General features: G+C 45.7%; 1 protein-coding gene across 1 annotated transcript in view; it reads left to right on the top strand.

Annotated features, from left to right (window-relative positions):
• The window catches only part of LOC119165012 (uncharacterized), a 40,254-nt gene that overhangs the window by 16,427 nt on the left and 2,510 nt on the right, over positions 1–21,317 (top strand). The window contains exon 2 of the mRNA XM_075873589.1: positions 12,294–12,507. Within this exon, the coding sequence (XP_075729704.1) occupies positions 12,294–12,507 (214 nt within the window). The remainder of the gene's footprint in view (positions 1–12,293; positions 12,508–21,317) is intronic.

Raw genomic sequence — 21,317 nt, 5'->3', positions numbered from 1 at the left:
CATATCCTGCGTCTTGGTCTTCGGTCATCCTGTAACCGCGGCTAGTATGTGCCGCAAACGCCGCTCCTACGGAGCACATGATTCTTGCGTCCGACGCGCGTGAGAGCCGACGAAAGAATGGGACACGGACCGACCCTCAAGGACACTCCGTTCGGAGTCGGCATATATAGGCAAGGTAATGAAGGCCACCAAACTTTTGGAGTCGTTGTGTTGTGACGAAGTTGTTGTGAACTAGTGAGAGTTTTTGTTTCAAAGTTTAGTCTCTCAACCTTCCCGTTAAACACGAAGCATTTACTTTTATCAATGGTGTCTTTTCAATACACAGCTTCAGAGATATACTAAACTTCGAACTACATTACGAGGTCCGTCCGCGTGAGTTACTCAATGTCTGTTCCGAAACGGCAAGCGGTCGTTCTCCGAAATTAGCCATGTGTGGTTGAAGTGGACATTGTGAAGCCGCTGGAGATTGTTTGCCAAGGCCATAGCCGGAGGTGATGAAATCGGACTAGTAAGTACCAGGTTCGGTTTCAATTCACTGACGAGCTGAGCTCACGCATGTCACATGATTTGAACGGTGACCTTGCCTGGACCGAATTTTATACCTGGCGTCGCACCTGTCATGCGGCGAAGTACCACGTCCAATCGTCTGTTCATGGTGACTTTGGCTCGAACACCAAGCTCCGGCACAGTGCTACAATTTTTAGTGCGATAAAATTTATATGAACGCATAGTGCAGATCGGGCAAGTTGGTGCGTCATAAGGTCTGTTGCTATAGCTGCGTCATAAGGTCTGTTGCTATAGCGATCAGAGTTGCCTCTCTTTTTATGCTCGAAATGAGCTGCGCTGTTGCAATATGGAAATTATGTGAACACTGCAAGCGTACTTACGTCGTTGCCGTCGCCGTCATGTTCTGTATAACGCTCCAAATGATAAAATCGTCCAGCACGTCGTATGTTCTGTCCGAGTGAGAGCTTTCGAATGCATCATACGGGCGCGGCTCAAGCGTACTTGAGAAGCCCCCTTCAGTGGAAGAACGTGGTGGTGGAGAAAAGGCAGTAGATGCGTCGTTCTTTCTGCAACTGCAAACTTTCACCGAAAGAGCGTGACCACGTGCGCTATTTCTACAGACATCAGTAGCAGGCTTCTCCACCTGAAGGTGTTGTGTTCTAACCGCTTACTTCACGTTAAGGCGAGAGATAGCGCAAAACCGGGCCGCATTCGCTTGCGCCCGTGTTTTGCCGGGTTACGCCAGATCAGATCGCGAAGGGCTTAGTTGCTAACCTCGCTTCGTGGAACATTCGAATTTGTTGCTCTCGCATTCATTCCCACGCTGTTTGTACGCTTTTTAAACAGTGTCTTTGTGTGTGTGTGTGTGTGTGTGTGTGTGTGTGTGTGTGTGTGTGTGTGTGTGTGTGTGTGTGTGTGTGTGTGTGTGTGTGTGTGTGTGTGTGTGTGTGTGTGTGTGTGTGTGTGTGTGTGTGTGTGTGTGTGTGTGTGTGTGTGTGTGTGTGTGTGTGTGTGTGTGTGTGTGTGTGTGTGTGTGTGTGTGTGTGTGTGTGTGTGTGTGTGTGTGTGTGTGTGTGTGTGTGTGTGTGTGTGTGTGTGTGTGTGTGTGTGTGTGTGTGTGTGTGTGTGTGTGTGTGTGTGTGTGTGTGTGTGTGTGTGTGTGTGTGTGTGTGTGTGTGTGTGTGTGTGTGTGTGTGTGTGTGTGTGTGTGTGTGTGTGTGTGTGTGTGTGTGTGTGTGTGTGTGTGTGTGTGTGTGTGTGTGTGTGTGTGTGTGTGTGTGTGTGTGTGTGTGTGTGTGTGTGTGTGTGTGTGTGTGTGTGTGTGTGTGTGTGTGTGTGTGTGTGTGTGTGTGATTGTGTGTGATTGTGTGTGTGTGTGTGTTGGCATCAATACTATCGCGCAAATCAATTAACTGAAAAAACAAAAAACGACACGTTTTTTGTGCGTTATTTCTCATGGTGCCACAACTCTCCAGCAGTAAATCCTTCCAAACTATCCGTCTTATTTATATTTGCATTGCAAGGGGACCAGCGTTCGAAGAATTTGGGAGATTTACGTCATAGCTGCGAACAGACGCGTCACGTTTCTTGGCAGCAACGTATGATAACTAAAGCCTCCGGGAGGGTTCACAGGCAGTGCTAATAATCTCTGATAACCATTCCGTCTCTCGTTTAACTCTTTCTGGGTTCATTAGTATTGCTCACGTGATCACAAAAGTTATGCTTGTGGAATATCTAAATAACATGCTTAGATATAGTATGAAGCAATTTTCACCAGCATGAGATATTTAGTTAACAAGAAAAAATGAGTGGTATGAGTCCATTGCATCATGAAAAAGTGGAACAAAATCTGCATCATTGCCTCATGAAAGCACTGAATCCTTTTGCCAGGTTTCTTGCACCAAAAGACCCGTTGTAGGTGCTACAGAAAGACACTTAAAAAAAAAACTGCGAAAAAAATTTGTGGAAGTCGTTATGCCACAATGTGGCACACAATATGCGCCCGTTGCGTGGCGCCTAGTGGCTCTGTTTAAACTTTTTGCATGCGACAACTATTCAGGCTTCTCTCTGTCTCTTTGGTCGGTGTAAATAAGGGTGAACGCTTCCGTAATGCCTGAATTTACGCCAGCTTATAAGATACCGCATAACGACACTGACCCTGACTCTGTCGCTGACACTGACCCCAGAATTTCCGCGAAACCATCTCACTGACGCTTACGCGGTAGCACTGCTGTCGCGGAAAGTGACCAACCCACCGAGAGTATAAAGCTTCCGCTTCACAACAGCAATGTCGGAAGGCGCACACATGCTTCAGGCCGAGTGTCCGACCAGGCGCTGCGCACAGCGGTTGCGCCGCATCGAACCACACCTCGTACATAACGCCATCCTTCACCTTCTAGCGAATATGATCCGATACTTTCGTGACAATGTCAGACAATAAGATGGTCCGCATACGCCATAGCTTTACGGGATATTTTCCGAGGACGATGCTACAGCATTATTAAGTTCACGCGGGCGTACCTCTCCTTGTGTTCGAAATATACCGGCTGTTAAGACCACATTTATCATGGAAAAACTGTGAACTAACAGACACATTGTAAGCATTTTGGGAAGTGGACGAGACGCTAGACATGTTCCAATAGCTGTTTCGCTGATACAAACTGTTTGCTTTTGTTACCACAGCCCTTCAGAAATGGTGGTTGCGCTTTCGTGCGTATAAAGGCCGATGCATTCAAGACCTGCAGTGAAGTTCGGTCCGGATCTCGTGGGCTATTCATTCGTGATGTATCTGTTTGGGAATAGGTATCTGTTGACTTCAGCATTGCTCGACGGGAGTATTCGACCGACTCTTTTTGCTCCAGGGCAACTGCTCAACTTTTTCCCCCAGTAATTAAAAGTCATTAAACAAGTAATAAAGTAAAGCTTCCTCGTAGTACAATTTTAATCCCCAGGCACCAGATAACAGAATTAAGCATTACTTTCACCAAAATTATGCAGTTTAATTTATAAATCTACTGAATAATACAATACGAAAGTTTCGGACTACATCGGGGTAGGGAGTCAGCTAATTTTTGTTGCTAATGTTGCTATTGGTGTTGGAGTTACTGCCGTGTGCCCTGCTGTGGTAGTATAGTGGCTAAGGTACTTGGCTGCTGACCCGCTGGTCGCAGGATCGAATCCCGGTGGTGGCTGCTGCATTTTTGGTGGAGGCGAAAATGCTGTAGGCCCGTGTACTCAGATTTGAGTGCATGTTGAAGAACCCCAGGTGGTCAAAATTTTTCGGAGCCCTCCGCTACGGCATCTCTCATAATCATATGGTGGTTCTGGGACGTTTAATTCCACATGTCAATCAATTAGTTATTATCATGTGTTGTCATTAATGCCCTTGTTCTAGTTATTCACATGCATGGTTGTAACCTACCCGCGGTATTGTCCAGGAATCGGATGTGTCCTGACAAACGCGAATTTTCGAGGAATAAAAATGCTCTGATGAATCGCAACAAACGTAATGTTGCTGATTACACACTTTTCGAAGCTTACGGCGAAAATAGTGTTCATTTTGAGAAACACGTTGGCAGCATTCTCGCTGATGTTGGCATTGCAAAATGAGCGCTGTTAATTATGCCATAATGGCTTTAACGAAAGTAAAAAAAGTTTTATGTTTCTCGAAGAGAATGATATTGGAAGACCTCAAAATCCACTTGACCACGCACTGACTTGGGCATGACCCTTTGGTGTGTGTGTGTGTGTGTGTGTGTGTATTGTGCGTGTGTGCATGCGTGTGTGTGTGTGTCAGACGGTAGCACGGTAAGTCATTATCATCTGTGCCACAGCTTCGTCATACCTATTTTGTGTAAACGTACCTGTGTGTGTGTGTGCGTGTGTGTGTGTGTACACGATATATCACCATACGATATATCACCATAAGTCGTATACAGCAACTTAAAATATTCATTGTTCACATCCTTTACCATGAGACCCACGTTCATTGCTCTGGCTTGGAGGTATTTGGCTATTACTGGGCCTTGCACTATCAAACGACGTGTGTCATTTATTAGCGACATGTGTCATTAACAACATGTCTCATTAAAAAAAAGCTTAGAAAATTTTGACCACCTGGAGTTCTAGAACGTGCACCAAAACCAAATCGATCCAAATTCGTGCGCCTTTCAACTGAAAGGACCACGTGCTCGAAAAGTCTAGTCATCACTTTTGCGCCCCTGTAGAAAAAAGAAGAGAGTCGACGAAAGGCCAAATATGATGTTATTTTGTCACAAAATATTTCTATTTCGTTCATTCGCTTAAAATTAGACTTCTACGCACGGTGATCTGGTGGTTACGGTGGTCGGCTGCTGACCCACAGACCCCGGGATCGAATCCTGGCCGCGGTGGTCTCATTTTCGGTCAAGGCAGGCATGCTCGAGACCCGTGCATTTATCTTTAGGTTGGTGTTACAGAATCGCAGGTGGTCTAAATTACCGGATCCTCTACCACGACGTCGTTCATTGTAATGTCGTGGTTTCGGGACGTTAAACTACACAAATTATTAAATGCGAAGCATTTCTTAGTGAACTTCAGCGAATTTGAGCGTATCTATCTATCTAGCCGCTTACGTTTGGGTATTCTCGTGGTCACACCCTTAACTTGGCGTGAACCAAAACTAGCACGGGAGGGTACGATGGTTTGACGAATGTGACGCGCTGGTCGAGACAAGAGTAATGTCACAATTCCTTCGCGTAAGTCGTCAAACACTTGCCCCGCCGCGGTGGTCTAGTGGCTAAGGCACTCGGCTGCTGACCCGCAGGTCGCGGGTTCAAATCCCGGCTGTGGCGGCTGCATTTCCGATGGAGGCGGAAATGTTGTAGGCCCGTGTGCTCAGATTTGGGTGCACGTTAAAGAACCCCAGGTGGTCGAAATTTCCGGAGCCCTCCACTACGGCGTCTCTCATAATCATATAGCGGTTTTGGGACGTTAAACCCCACATATAAATCAAGTCGTCAAACACTTAATTCCCTCCAGACAGTGCCACATACGCACGGGTGGGTATGTGCCACTGGTATGCGGGTATCGGCCGCAGGTTATTAACACTTAGAATCTGCCCAGGAACGACTAGAACACACATGGGCAATTTTATCGCGTGAGCGTTAAGCAATACCCGACATAGGTAGCGTCGATCCAACGAAGGCCTAGAATAAATGCCAGTGTTAAGAAAAACCTGACATAGGCAGTACTCACCCCCCGACGAATGCAAATAAGTTTCAGGGTCCCAGCATGAATTGAACCCAAGCATTCTGCATGGCAGTCAAGCATTCTACCGCAGAGGTACGCCAATTCTCGGAACTGATTTTCAACTAGACGCTAATCTTCGCGAAACGTTAATAGTGGTTGCAGTGCTGCCTAGCCAATTTTATAAACATTACATATGTACTCATTTGATACAGCCATCACGTCAGGTTAGCGTCAATTTCGGTTAGATACCATGCGCTGAATTTGATCTATGTAGGGGTGTCCAGGGCCAGCATCCTCGCGAGCATCAGTGCTTCATATCAGCTTCTGGTGTTGCTAATACACATGTTCCAGTGGACATCGTTGCGCAAGTGCAAACAAATGGCTATATAAACATCTGCAATTCTTGAACATATGTCTGTGCGTGCAACATTTGTACATTTAATTAACGTCATTTCAGGACGCGTCGCTCAATTAAGAAATTGCAACATGGTCACCTTCAATCTGCATGCTTCGCATAACGTCGATTCCCAGGTACGTGGGATCTGCCGAATTTACACTTCTTTTACGGGTTAGGTGGTCGAAATTTCCGGAGCCCTCCACTACGGCGTCTCTCATAATCAAATAGTGGTTTTGAGACGTTAAACCCCACAAATCAATCAATCAATCTTTTATGGGTTAGTTGAAGCCCAAATGAAGAACCTAATCGAAACTTTACCTCTGAATACCAACGATAATCGGCAATATAGATCTCAACCTCATTATAGATTTCAGGTATTTCGCTGAGATGCGCACACTGGCGAAAATTGGTTGCAGAGGGTCTGGCCATGTTGCCAGTTGCAAAAAACTGCGTATTTCGCAGTTGCAAGTTGAAGTGGACTGGCTTTTTAACAAAAAATACAAAAAAATGCTCCTGTGTTTAAGTCGGGAACATGCGTCAGGCAGACGTTTATCGCCTTGTGTGGTAACTGAACGCATTTCTTATTCATTTTTTAGAATAGCAAAGTTTACTGAGACAACGTGCTCGACGTGTGTCACGAGCTCCGATTTTCTGCGTATTAACTTCTTGTTTGAAAAAAAAAAAGAATAAAGTCCTCATTCAGTGCATGCGCAGCCCTTCTTGTAGTTTTTGCGAGGCGCGCAGCAGTCGATTCACAAGTGCAGCTTGAAAGCACTTGACCTTTTCAAAGGGCCCCCCATTTTTTATGCCAACGCGGGCTAGCAACAACGGTGAGCGACTTTATGTCTTTAAAACAAAATGTTCGGTGTTTTTAGTATAATGAGTTAAGAGAAAGTGCTTAATCATTTAGAGTACTCGGTTCTGTGTGTTCAAAAAAAAAGAGTAGTGAACTATTTAGGGTACTTCGCACTGTACCATGGGAGAGCATAAAGCTGTCCCGTGGACCTGACACTCGATGAGGCCGCGTCGACAAAAATTAGGACGAAGTCACAGACAAAGGCGTTCGATAGTGTCAATGTTCCATGGTAGCATGTGCTTTGGTCGGAGTACTTGGTGTTTAGAACAAATGTTCGGTGGTTTAGAGCACGACATACTCTAGTACATGGAAGCGCAATAAGTTGTCCCAGGCGGTGTTCTATACTCTGCGTGTTTAGAAAAAGTGGCTAACGATTTAGAGTATACTCATTGCTCTACTATGGGAGAACTGAAAGCCGTCCCGTAGGCTAGACACTAGATGCGGCCGAATTGACAGAAATTACGCCCGGGCCTGGCACAGTTGGACAATCTGGCGCTCCGTATAGACCTATACTCTACAAGCGTTCAAACATGTATACCTTCTGCACTGATTCTGGGGCTCAGTGTTAGTCTCTTTAGGTATACCTGCCTACCCACTCGAGCAGCCCTGGCTCAATCCAGCACTGATGCTGTGCGGTACAGCTTTGATTTTGCACGAAACGCTACAAGCACACCAGAAAGCGTACCGAAACACCGCACCACACAGCGGTGCTTTAGTGTGCTACATCGAATTCGTTCGGATTATTGGCAAGCAAACCCAGACTGAAGTGCTTCTGCAATGGCATTCGGTTACCATGTTCACGGCAGATTGATGTACATGTCAAAGCGTTCCTAAATATGTTAAGGAAAACGTTAGAGGGTGACTGGCATTATAATTAGGTACGTCTCAGTAATTAAGCATTTCTCAGTGCCACTTTCTCGGAATATAATGTGTGTGTTTGACAGTGTCACTGAAAGAATAAAAAAAATTACGTGGGATCGGGGGTGGCGTTCGGACTTGTCCTGGAAGATTAAACTTGGTGACAGAGAGATAGCGCACCCAGTGCAAGATAGCATAGACACCAATTGACCCGATGCGAGACTCCAGACCGCACGTGCAACGTGAAGCTGGTACTGCTGGTAGAAGCAGCAACTCTTTGTGTCTACGCGGCGGCCGACCAATGCGTCGACGCGTTCAACGCGTGGTCCTCGCGGTCGGTCACGTGCACGAGACCGCGCAGGCTGTTCCCGCCAAAACGTCCTAAGCTGATCACACCAACTTGGCTGGTGTCGAGACAGAGCCGAGCCTCTCTGTTAGATCAAGGATTCCAGAGGTTTCAATCACGCCCACTTGGTGAGGTACTCAGGAGCTGTTGCTTTTTTGGCAGTGACGAAGAGGTCATCGTACTAACGGTCAAGTTGGTGCGGAAGTTTGACACGCTTTGAGGTGACACCTGAAGATAATTGCACACCATGTCGGTTATAGTAATAATATATTGTAGCGAATGGAGAATGACACAGAAAAAGTGCACGATTACGCAAACACCACGCAAAAATAAGAGATAAGTATAGTGTTGAAATGCGGTCGCATTGGAACATCTCTTGGTAATCCAACCTTAGTGCATAAAGTGGAAGTCCCAGTTGGCCCCTTGCGCGTCTAATAATAGAAATTCAGGGATAACTGCACTTTGAAAGTGTCTCGCAGAGAGTCAATGGGCCAGGTACACGTGTCTGATTAGTGGTGGTTTTTTTTTTCAGAAATTAATCGCTTATTGCAACAATTCCTAGAAATTCGAGTTTTTCATTAGTGTACTTCAAAATGTATTTTCACTGATAAACAGTCCGTACTCATGTTGATATGTTCACATGCATGAAACATCAACCACATTGACTGGCTATATAGATGATAATGTCGCAAGGCAAGAACTGAAACATTTAGCTTACAGTACTCCTATTCATTAAACATTAGCACATACGTGTTTAGCACCCCGAGAGGAGAATTTTGATGCCATTCGTGTTCTCCACGCCCCTGCACTTCTCGACCAATGAGCGCAGGTATGCGCTGGGTTCTCCAATAAGAGGCCGACAGCTCACCAGAAGACTAAAGGTGGGGAGTAGTCAGTTCTTGTAATGCAACACCTGTTATTGTCAGCCCTCTCAGTCATCTGAATCCGTCCGTATCCTGCAGGGTCCTTAACTGGCACAATAAACAATGACGTGCAAAAATAGGCCGGAGTAATCATGTGGTTGCAGATTTGGTACCCCCCCCCCCCCCTTTCACATGATTAGGGAGGTATGTGACCACGCCACACGCTACCCTTGCTGACGCCTCTGCTAATATGCCACATAAGGCTTTTGCCTTTATCAGAGCCCGTGGCTTAAATTATCCTGCAAGACAAACAAATCTTTAGCGTGCAAGCCACATTTCGAATTTGAGCTAGCAGATAAGATTTTGCTCCAATTAAGTGAGCTTAGCGATCGCGATTTCACCTCCAGGGTTCATTTAATTGTTTTCTTGGGTATGAATGTCAATTATTGCGACCTTAGCAGTTCTAAATAAGGCGAGTACTGTGTATATGTCGGATTTTGGAACCTTACAAAACAAAATTCTATGGCAGACGGCATTGATAACTGTTGCATACTGTGCTCTCTTTTTTATTCGTGATTTATATTTTATTCATAATCTTTAAAACGACCCTAACAAAAGCTGCACATCGAGTGCAATATGTAATCAGCTAGTCTTCAAATTTATACCTGAGAGCGTAATTATCCAAGGTTGTAAGATGTATAATTCCCTTATTCTAATTACTGTCAGGTGCGCCGCATGTGGCAAGGACGCTACACGTGCAGCTTATGTAGGGACACGCATACCAATACGTTTCAAGCCGCACGCATGTTGCCTGACGGGAGAACATCGCACGTACAGCGGTCTACTGAATAGGGCTTTTGTTTGGATGTGTTTTCGACGTCTTTCGTACGAGTGTAAAAATTTAATCACTGCATTAGGAGTAGAGAGCACCGCATGGGCCTCCCCGCTGATTTGATTCCTAATTGTTGCTTCAAAGTATGCGCCACAATCGTGTGTTGTCTTATAGTGTTTATTACAAACGCAACGAGAAAAAAAAGAAAACGAAGAAAAAGATTAGCCCCTTTTTTTGCGAACAAAAAGTTGGTCAAGTTCTCTCGTCCAGTTATGTCAAACAGATTCACTATGTCCAGTCGAAGAACATTGAAAGAAGTAGTAGCTCACGGGATCCGGACCGACCTTCAGTGGCGGTGCAGTCTGGTTCAGTATATATAGGCAGGATATAAATACTGTTCTTTCAGACTCTTCGCGTTGGGATGAAATTCTTATAAAGTGGTAGATTTTTTTGCATCAACGTTTCATCCGTTACTCTATTCTGCAACATTGAAGCATACCTCTTAATTTCATGTATTTATTTAATGCACGGCTTCGTAGAAGTATTGCAAATTAAAGTACGCCGTGAGGTCCGTCCGCGTGAATATTTCAACATCCATCCTGAGATGGCGAGCTGTCGTTCAGTTGGATATTGGGTTGCGTTGCTGAATGAAGCGCTCCTCGCGACATCCCTTTCAATAGTTTAGCATGAAGTAGCTGAAAACAATTATTGAAGCTGTACTGCTATGCATGAGTTTTGCCTTCGGTTCGTTGGCGAGCTGAGATTGAAAGCCTCGAAGTACTTTTAACTTAACGATGACCTGCCTTGGACCGAGCTCTTCACCTGCTGACGAAAACGTAGGGCGGAGAAGCACTACTTCACCAAGATGACAGTTGGCAGCGGTACTGACTCGAGTGAAAACAGGTCAGCGGTGCGTGTTCTTAAGGCTAGCTGATGGAGGCAGCTGTGACCAATATTTGCACTCTTTTAGCCCGTTTCTTTGGGTGACTCACATTTTTCTACGCTTTTCAATCTGCACATGTCATTTTCTTTTAACGACTCTTTCAGTTAATTCTTTACGTACAGCATTTCTTCTTTCGTCTTTTTTGTGTGTCATGTACGGCTAGCGTGTCGAGATGTTGCCGGAGCATAAGCTTTTGTCAAGCCCCACGGTCTTTGGGTTCTGATATCTTTCTGTTGTAAACAGGCGAAATTAACTCAACTCAATTCGATTGAATTTTATTGTAACAGGCTTTAAAGGTTCTTCTAATTTAATGTATGAATCTGTTTGTGCATCCAAATATTTTAAACGAGTGTACTTACGTCTTTTATTAGTTAGAATGTGGATGAGAATCAAACCAGTGGCATTGGGCACTAGCGTCTCTGAGTCACGACAGTGGTTTCAGCTTGAAAGCAGGTACTTGTACCATGTGAACCGGGTGTTTTTATATTGAATCAATGCTTATTGTCTTTATTGCCATCGGATAACCGGCTGTTTGAAGCACACTTTGGAAATTCGTTCCGCCAGTTACGCTGCATTATTGACTCAAACGCCACCGTCAGTAACAAAAAAAAAAAAAGATATATACACCAAGCCTAAAGCGACTGGAATAATCGTGCAACTCTGCGTTCAAACTATGAACACTTACGTGGCGTGATTCGTTCACGATATTCCTGGACATAAGTCCTTTGAAGCAGGAGTTTTGGGACACCACAAGCACAAACTGGCTGTTACAATAGTATGTTCTAAAATGCAAGCAGGATGATTTTGATTAATCGAGGTAGACCTCTAATGAGAAAAGTAGTTATGGATGTTCGAAGCGAATGTTACCAAAGTAAATTGCATCACTGAAGTGACATTCAAAAAAACAAGCACACCGTAAAGTAGTACATTTCTGTCAACATCCATCTTCCCATTTTTAAATCACGAGGAACACTAAAGTTCATAATCTATGGTGTATGACAGAAGGTAAAAAAAGCACGTATATTATGCGCAGGAATGTAAGCAATTGTAGTGCCTATCTGTACTACCGTGGAATGATAGCTATTCGTATACAACTATTTCCGAACAGGTAAAAAGCCCACTTGTTTCAATACCTTTGTATTTCACTCGCGCACCTTTCAGACCGACAGTCTTTGGCATGCTCACCAGGAAATCCGTCACCGCGTTTTCCTGGGGGCCATAGATATAGCGGAAAAACACGCCCGCATCGGCGTCGTTCTCTTTCCTGCCGCGATCGTTACAGCTTGTTCTCGCTTTACTTCGAGCACAGCTTCGGAGACGAACGTGAGGAAAGCATGCAGCGAAGCCCGTAGCGCACAGCGCCGATCCTGTTCGCAGACTCGATGGAGAACCGCAGCACAATGTTGTCCACTTCTGCGGCTTCGGTTGCGTGTCTAACAGTGCTTCTTCTGGCTACGTGCAGCACCGGCGCGAAGCTGGACGTGTTTCTGTTCGCCAGGCGTCAAAACACGTGTCTCGCCGACCCGCTGTCGTCACGAATCGGAGACCGGGCGTTGTGCCCGTTCACGAGGACCGTCGACTCGCAGGCAGGCCGCATTCCGGCCGCCATTCCGACGGTGAGGTGCAACTGTACCGGCAGCCGATGCAGTCAGGTCAACGACTTTCGCTGCCAAGAGGTTCGTGTTTTTATATACCGCTAGTATCTGACTTGCAAGAACCCACAAATGAACTTTGAAAATGCTGTAAGAACTCTTGTACTTCACTCTTTATTGAAAAAATAACTGTATCCGACTGTATCCTGTCGGCTGCGTCATTGTAAAAGAAGGAGACAAAAAGACAGAAGCCTTGCTGCGGGCCGGCTGTTCTGTTTTGTAGTCGTCGCTCTACTCCTCGCGATTGCCTAGCGGGCACTATCTTTTTTACAATACCTTTATAATTATCACCGTGAACGTGTTCCCTGTACCAAAGCTTAATCAGCTGGTTCTGAGAAATATAAGGCGTCAAGACCACGACTGTGCTGCTGCCTTGGAATACAGAGAATAAGTGCGTCATTTTCTCCCGGCGTTTCCAGTCAGTTTAGCACAGCCCGTGACGCCGGCTGTGTATTCAAACGATGTCGTGAGGAAATAACTTCTCGATTGGTGAATATACGAGAGATAACAGTTGTGAATGGTCTGCTGTCTGCTTCACCATGAAGCCTCACGTCCTTTGTACCTGGTCTCGCCCGAATCATGTGCGCGGTCTATTGACGTCGCATGGTTTGACCTGTTTTTGACTACGCAAGCGAAGATAATCGCGTGTAGCCGAAAAACGTCAAATCTTATTAGGCTGGTAGCTCAGTGATGACATCGTCAATCTCTAACATGTCAACAAATAAATGGCCAGGAGGAGACGGCACCTGTAGGAATGGTAGCGTAGAGGAGAAAACCTGGGTTGCTCAATTCAAAAGGCAGAAGAATAGTCAAAATTTTGGAAGAATTAGTCAGAAAGTAGCCTTCCCCAAGGGCAGCGGCTGCGACATTTCCAGGTATCGACATTGCTTAAAATCAAGGAAACAAGAAGATAGCCAAAAAGTAGCCAAAACGCTGTCTCTGCCGCCACTGCCTTAAAGTGTATACATAGGCCTGGTAACTGATCATTGGAGGGCTGTCAACCTGCACCTTGGCGCTTCGCCGTTATCACTCTTTTACTACCGCCCCGTCGTGGTGGTCTAGTGGCTAAGGTACTCGGCTGCTGACCCGCAGGTTGCGGGATCGAATCCTGACTAGGCAGCTGCATTTTCGATGGAGATGAAAATGCTGTAGGCCCGTATTCTCAGATATGTGTGCACGTTAAAGACCCCCAGATGGTCTCAATTTCCTAATTCCTCCACTACGGCGTCTCTCATAATCATACGGTCGTTTTGGGACGTTAAACCACACATATCAATCATGAGCTCCTTTACCACCATTACCTGTGCCAAACCCAGGCTCGACATTGATGTACCACTCCTACAATGACGTCATACGTGACGGTCCCGCATGCGACGATGACCGCATACTCCGCGGTTGCGCTCTTTGAGATATGGAAGCACGCAGCCCAATGTCGCCCACAGCTTGGATGCTCCGTACACTTTCAAAAAAGGTTGCAGTTCACCTTCGCTCTAGTAACTAGTTGTCACATATACTACTAACCAAGTAGTCAGTGCTGTTAATAACGGAGAAGTTAGCAACTATTACTGCCCTCGCCATTACAGGCGCAGTTAGTAATGGTTACTAATGCAGGTAGTAATGGTAACTAACTAGAGCATGTGGTAGCGGTGATCATCTCGCCTCCTGAATCAGTCGTTTTTGTAACAGTTCATTTCGTCAGCATAAACGTTCCGAAATACCAATGAGTAATTATGCTTATAATCTTATGAATCAGAACAGCACACATACAGAGCAAGTCTACGCGACACGTGCAGTTCAGAAGTGGTTTCAGGAGTATTTTATATCCGTATACCTTCGAGGAGCGCAGCTGGTATCAGTGGGCGGCCGTGCTTCAGAATGAATCGCTTAAGTTATGATCGTCAATTGACACAGCGTCGGACAAGGCTTCATGCAGCGAAACTGAACGATTCCGAAGACTTGTTTGGCTGCTTTTAGGTTGTTTCTAGGTATTGGCTAGAAAATGCACGTCTTTGTTTTCAGTGACTTCTAGGTGGTTGTTGGCCTTCAGCTAGATCAAAGGTCGGCAAACTTTTTTAGGTAAAGGGTCAAGTTGCACGAAAGAGACGCCGCAGGGGGCCGCATAGCAAACATGGGTTGGGGAGCAGGGTTGGCGTGTAAGTGAGCTTTGCAGGAGAAAAAAAAAATCGGCAAATTGAAAATAATTTTACAAAATGGGTTATAAATCACGCTTATTTTCCACATTCATGTCAGAGAGCTGCAACCAAGCGTAGGCCACGCGTGAAAAAGCCATTTTAACTCAAGACCGGTATACGTCCGTCTTTAGATAGGAATCGATAACAGGAGGCGTTTCTACGTCGTGCGGAAGGCCACATAATATCACCCCCCCCCCCCCACAAGCCGCATGCGGGCAGCAGGTTGCCGACCCCTGCGATAGATGACGCTAGGTTCTTTGTATACGTCCTCATCGCTGAGAGGTTCGAGTTAAAGCGTACACGGCCACAGACGTTTCGCGGATGTCCCAACTCCAGCGCCGGAAACTCGCGCTGACACCAAGCGCTCTCTAACGGATCTACGGACGCGTTGTCGTTGGCGAAGGCTTTCCATGGCTTCGGAGTCTTCTCGGTGCAGCCGTTGTCTTTACTGTTACCCAGTATTCTCCGGTTGTACGTAGTCGATATCTACGGCTCAACGCCGTCGATTTGTTGGTTCTTGTTCGTGTTCACTTATTGCTCTTGGCGCATAACCATTGTGGAGGGGTGATTGGGCAAGAATTGAGTGTTTATTTTTAAATAAAATGCAATTTTAGAATGATAAATGTTGATGATGATGATGATGTGTGGCGTTTTATGGCGCAAGGGCCAATTGATGGCCAAAGAGCGCCATTTCAATGAGTATAGAGATGCAAACAATGATATGTTGCGTGGCTGTATAGGGGCCTTAAAATTCCTCGCGATAATGCGGGTAAAAACATAAGTATTAAAGACATGACAGTGGCGTGATATGCATATTAAAAAGGGTGACAAAGGTTTTGATAATAAAAACATGTAAAATATTTGGCACTAGCACACTTGCCTCATCAGTGCCCTTGTGTCCAAGGGCTGCGAGGCAAGTGCTTTTAAATGTAATCACAGCAGCAGCGACCTCTCTTGAGAGGTCACGCTACGCAATGCCTGGGTATAATACATGGTAAAAATTAACATCTCTTAAAAAAGCTAACAATGATTTATGGGTGAAAAGTGGTTCCCTACCGACAAACATTGCAGGGTGTAAAGGTATATGTTGTCGGTAGGGTAATGGGAAGTGTTGTCTTCTTAGAGTGTCTAACTGTTTACATTGGATTAAAATGTGAAGAACTGTTAAAGCCTCACAACATTTATCACACAATGGTGGATCACCACCGGATAAAAGATGTGTGTGTGTGTCGTGTATGTGTGCCCTATCCTGAGTCTTGTTAGTGTTACCTCTGTGAGACGTGATTTTGATACTGGTGGCCAATGGCCAAGGTGTGGCTTGATAACGTGTAGTTTGTTTTGTGTGTGTGTATCCCACTTTCTCTGCCAGTAGTTCCTGAGGTTTAGTTTGAGAGACGGCTTAAGATCAAGGGCCGGGATTGATATGGATGTAATGGCGATGCTCTCATGGACGCATGCAGCGAGCTGATCCGCCCTCACGTTGCCTTGGATCTCACGGTGCCCTGGCACCCAGCACACTACAACATGTTGTTTGTGCGTGTAAAGTGTGCACAAAATGGAGTAAAGTGAGACAAGGACTGGGTTTTTTTGTTTTTTAAGACTGTGCAGAGCCGTTACCACACTGAGGGAGTCTGTATAAATTACTGCTTTTTGTATTTGTAATTGTTTGATGTGTTTAGCTGCCACCAGTATCGCGTAAGCTTCCGCTGTGAAGATACTTGTGCGTGGATGTAGAGGGCCAGCATCCGAAAAGGATGGGCCGACAGCAGCGTAGGACACAGAGGAGTTAGTCTTGGAGGCATCTGTGAAGAACTCAGGACATGTGTATTTGTGTTGAAGTTCCAGAAGGTATGTTCTGATATGGGCAATAGGTGCATGTTTTGTAACCTCTAAGAAAGACACATCGCAGTCTATATTCTGCCACTGCCACGGTGGTGGGTATGCTACAGGAGCCATTAAACTGTGTTCAAGTGACACTTCAGTTTCTTCAGCTAGACACTTCAGGCGAATTGGGAAGGGCTGCCTCATCGAAGGCCTGTTTTGAAACAGAGTTGAGCTCGACAAATCATTAATTGTAGAGTATGAGGGGTGCTTCTTGTCTGCTTTCACCTTAAGGAAATAAACAAAGGACATGTAAGTTCTCTGCAGATGAAGCGACCACTCATTTGACTCAACATAAAGGCTTTCTACGGGGCTGGTGCGAAAAGCACCCGTAGAAAGGCGGATGCCCAAATGGTGCACGGGGTCAAGCATCTTCAAGGCACTTTGAGTGGCAGATTGATAGACAACGGCCCCATAATCTAAGCGGGTACGAATAAGGCTTCTATAGAGGTTCATGAGGCATTGCCTATCACTACCCCACGTAGTACGTGACAACACTTTTATAACATTCATGGCTTTTAAACATTTTGTTTTTAAATACTTGATGTGCGGTACGAAGGTCAACTTGTTGTCCAAGATTAGGCCTAAAAATTTATGCTCGGCTTTGACGGACAGACGTTGCCCGTTCAGCCGAATGTCAGGTTCCGAGTGCATGCCTCTCTTTCGAGAGAACAAGACACACGTGCTTTTTTGTGGGTTAAGTCGAAATCCGTTTTCGTCTGCCCATTTGGAGACCTTATTTAAACCCATCTGAACCTGCCGCTCACACATGGCTAAGTTGCATGACTTGAAGCCAAGCTGAACGTCGTCGACATATGTACAATAGAACATCATGCGGGGAATGGACAAGTGCAAAGAATTCATTTTCATGATAAAAAGTGTGCAACTAAGCACACCACCTTGTGGCACGCCTGTTTCCTGGACAAATGTTTGGGAGAGCACACTGCCTAGACGGACACGGAATGTCCGGTTTGACAGGTAACTTTCGATTATATGAAACATTCTTCCACGCACACCAAGGTGGGGCAGGTTTCTTAGAATTCCGAAACGCCATGTTGTATCATACGCCTTTTCGATATCGAGGAACACAGAGAGAAAATATTGTTTATGGATGAAGGCGTCTCTTATCTGTGCCTCGATACGAACGAGGTGGTCTGTGGTGGATTTACTTTCTCGAAACCCGCACTGAAATGGGTCGAGCAAATTGTTTCTTTCAAGAATATGTAGAAGTCGGCAGTTTATCATTTTTCGAATACTTTGCACAAGCAGCTTGTAAGTGCAATAGGCCTATAACTTGAAGCTAAAGAAGGGTCCTTGCCCTCTTTCAAAATGGGAATAATAATTGCCTCTTTCCAGGAGGTAGGGATAGTGCCAGAAAACCAGATAGCATTGTATAAACAAAGTAAGGTTTTTCGTGTTTCGGCTGGTAGGTTTTTTAACATTTCATACACCACACGGTCAGAACCTGGGGCAGAAGTACTGCAGGAGTTTAGAGATGTTCGGAGCTCAGCTAGACTGAAAGCTTGGTTATATGCCTCGTATCTAGTGGATTTATGTTCTAGTTTCTGCTTTTCTATTCTTGTTCTGTATTTTTGGAAAGTGTCAGTATAGTGGGACGAGCTGGATACCCGTTCAAAGTGTGCACCGAGGAAGTTTGCCTGATCTTCCAAGGTATCACCCTGAGTGTTTACGAGTGGAAGTGTGTGTACTTGTTTTCCTGCTATCCTACCGACCATGTTCCAGACTTTAACCTCCTGTGTGTATGAAGTGATCCCTGACAAAAAGTTCTGCCAGCTTTCTCGTCTGGCCTGCCGACGCGTTCTCCTGCCTTGAGACTTTATTTTCTTAAAGCTCTCAAGGTTTTCCGCTGTCGGCGAGTTCCGCAGCAACCTCCATGCCCTGTTCTGTTCCTTTCGCGCATTACGACACTCAGTGTTCCACCATGGGACGTGTCGTTTGCTGGGTTGTCTAGATGTTTGTGGGATGCATTTGGCTGCTGCGTTGATAAGGAGAGCTGTGAAGTACTGCACAGCTTCATCTATGCTTAGCGCACATATGTCAGTCCAAGATAAGTGAGCTTTGTTGTGAAACTGTTCCCAGTCGGCTTTGTGTATAAGCCATTTGGGAACTCGTGGAGGATATTCATATGATGTTTGTGTACTCAAAACGACAGGAAAATGGTCGCTTCCGTAGGGATTATTTAGAACTTTCCATTGGAGTAATGGAACAAGTGATGGAGATGCGATGCTGAGATCTATGGAAGAGTAGGTTTTGTTGGCAAGGTTATAATATGTTGCCTCTTTCCTATTCAACTGACAGGCGCCGGAGGAAAAAAGGAACTGTTCAATGAGACGACCTCGTGCGTCGCAGCGAGAATCACCCCATAGACTGCTATGAGCATTCAGGTCACCAAGGACCAGATAAGGTTCGGGTAGTTGGTCTATTAAGGACTCGAATTCTTGTTTTCCAAGACGGTGGTGTGGGGGTATGTACAGAGAGCAGATGGTGACGAGCTTGTTGAAAAGAACTGCTCGAACAGCCACTGCCTCTAGTGTTGTTTGCAGTGGTAAATGTGTGCATGCTACTTTTTGATTAACAATAATGGCTACACCGCCGGATGATGCCGCAGCATCATCTCTGTCCTTTCGGAAGAGAACATACCGACGCAAAAAATTCGTGTTTTTAGATTTTAAATGAGTTTCCTGTACACACAGCACTTTCGGCGAATGTTTGCAAAAGAGCTCTTGAACATCATCGAGGTTTCTGAGGAGTCCTCTGACGTTCCAATGTATTATTTGTGTTGCCATATTGGAGGTAACGTAGTGCTGTGTGTAAGGAACAATGGGTGTGTCTGCTTCTTAAGCTAAGCGTTAGAGACTCAAAGAACAGGGCCGTCGCCGGGCCCCGTTATTGGCTTTTTATTTCGTTTGGCGTGCTCCAGGGAGCTACGCCGATCTTTCTGCACCAGGGGTACCCCTATCGGAAAAATTGCCATGGTGGATACTGGAAAACATGGTGGGTGTAGTGGAAATAATAGTGGGCATGGTGGAAATAATAGTGGGCATGGTGGAAATTATGATGGCTATGGTGGGACGTAGTGGAAAATATGGTGGTTATGCCGGGACATACTGGGTGGTATGGTGTACAGAAGATGGGTAAAGTGGAAATGATGGTGGAAAGCAGAGGCTAGATAGTGGGCAATAATGGGACACTCTGCCCACCATTGCGATAATGCTGAGAAGCCTTAAGCATATGGTGGGTGGTGCTTATTATGGTGGACTACATGGTGTACCAAGCTGAGAAACTTTTTCCACCATTGCGATAATGCTGGGAAGCACTAAGCAGATGATGGGTGCTGCTTGTTATGGTGGGCCACATGGTGTACCAAGCTGAGAAGCTCTGCCCACCATCGCGATAATGCTGGGAAGCAATAAGCAGAAGATGGGTGGGCTTATAATGGCGGGCAATTTATATATAGTACCAAGCTGGGTTCTGTACACTACATGTTCTACCACCATGATTTCCACCAAAGGTTAGGCCTACCGACCGAGCCCGTACAATTGTGTTATCCGTGCTTCCGGGTTTCAGAATACGCGATTTCGACGATTAAGTAGGACAATACAGCACAGCCATGACATCAATTAACCTAAATAAAGCATTTTTCATTGTGTATGGGGTCCGCTCAAGAAGCAACAAACATCGATGCGACGCGATTAAAGCACTCCCAGAGAACGTAATTAAGTGTCTTCTCACCGACAGCCGCTGGTCGCACTCGCCGGCACTTCTCTAGCTTTTGTACGAGAACTCAGACGAGGTAATTCGTATGCTTGGTGAACCAATATGATAGCGTAATGTTTCCGGTACACTGCATTCGTTTTGGCCAAGCCGTTATGTAGTTGTTGCTTTAGCGAAAGAGCTACAGCATTGCGCTGGCGCGACCGCCCTCTACATTGCGCGAAAAGCATCCCAATACTCACCCCGCCGGTAAACTGTTGCTGCTCCCCCGTCCACTTGGTTTTTTTTCTTGAAGTTGCGATTTGTAAAAAAATAGCACTAGTGCCATTAACATAGTGGCAATCGTTACAGGCCGCTGTTGCTTGTGTTTATTAAATGTGCAATTTTTAGTAGCAGGTCTAGATCTTGTCTATGTTGTGTACACGACAAACATAACTCAAGTTGAACCGCAAGTTTGTAGGTCTACTAAGTATTTAACACTCAAGGGACATCATGTTGGTGTGGCGCAGTGGTTTGCCGCAGTGGTTTAAATAAAGAAAAAAAAATGGTGTGGCGCAGTGGTTAGCGTTGTCGAATGGTAATCCGCAGGTTGCAGGTTCGATCCTTCGTGGCGCCTTGTTTTTTTTTTTTACGGGACGGGTGTTTTTTATACTGTTTTTATAGAATTCTTTTTTATTTTTTGTGGCAGCTCGTCACGGTGATTCTGACGTCATTTCGCGCTCAAGTGTTGCCGGCACTGCAGCACCCATCATACCCACCATGCGCCATGGTGGGCGTTTCCCACCATTCACCCACTACACTAATCCACTATAATGGTGGGTGGTGGTTTACACCATGCCCACCATTCGTTTTTTTCCGATAGGGGTGCCGTGGTGTCCATTGCCTCCTCAGAGGCACTGCATGCCCGGCTTTGCGAGCTAGTGTTTTGGGCTTGGGACCTCGCCTGGTGAGACGAGGCCTTCATATCGGCCAACCCTGGGGTCTCCTTCACCTCGGGGGGCGAAACCTTCGGTCCTCTTGGGCTAG

The sequence above is a fragment of the Rhipicephalus microplus genome, chromosome 9 (assembly GCF_043290135.1).
Source record: "Rhipicephalus microplus isolate Deutch F79 chromosome 9, USDA_Rmic, whole genome shotgun sequence".
NCBI lineage: Eukaryota > Metazoa > Arthropoda > Arachnida > Ixodida > Ixodidae > Rhipicephalus > Rhipicephalus microplus.
The sequence above is the reverse complement of the archived record's forward strand: the minus strand, read 5'-3'. Positions and strand labels throughout refer to the sequence as shown.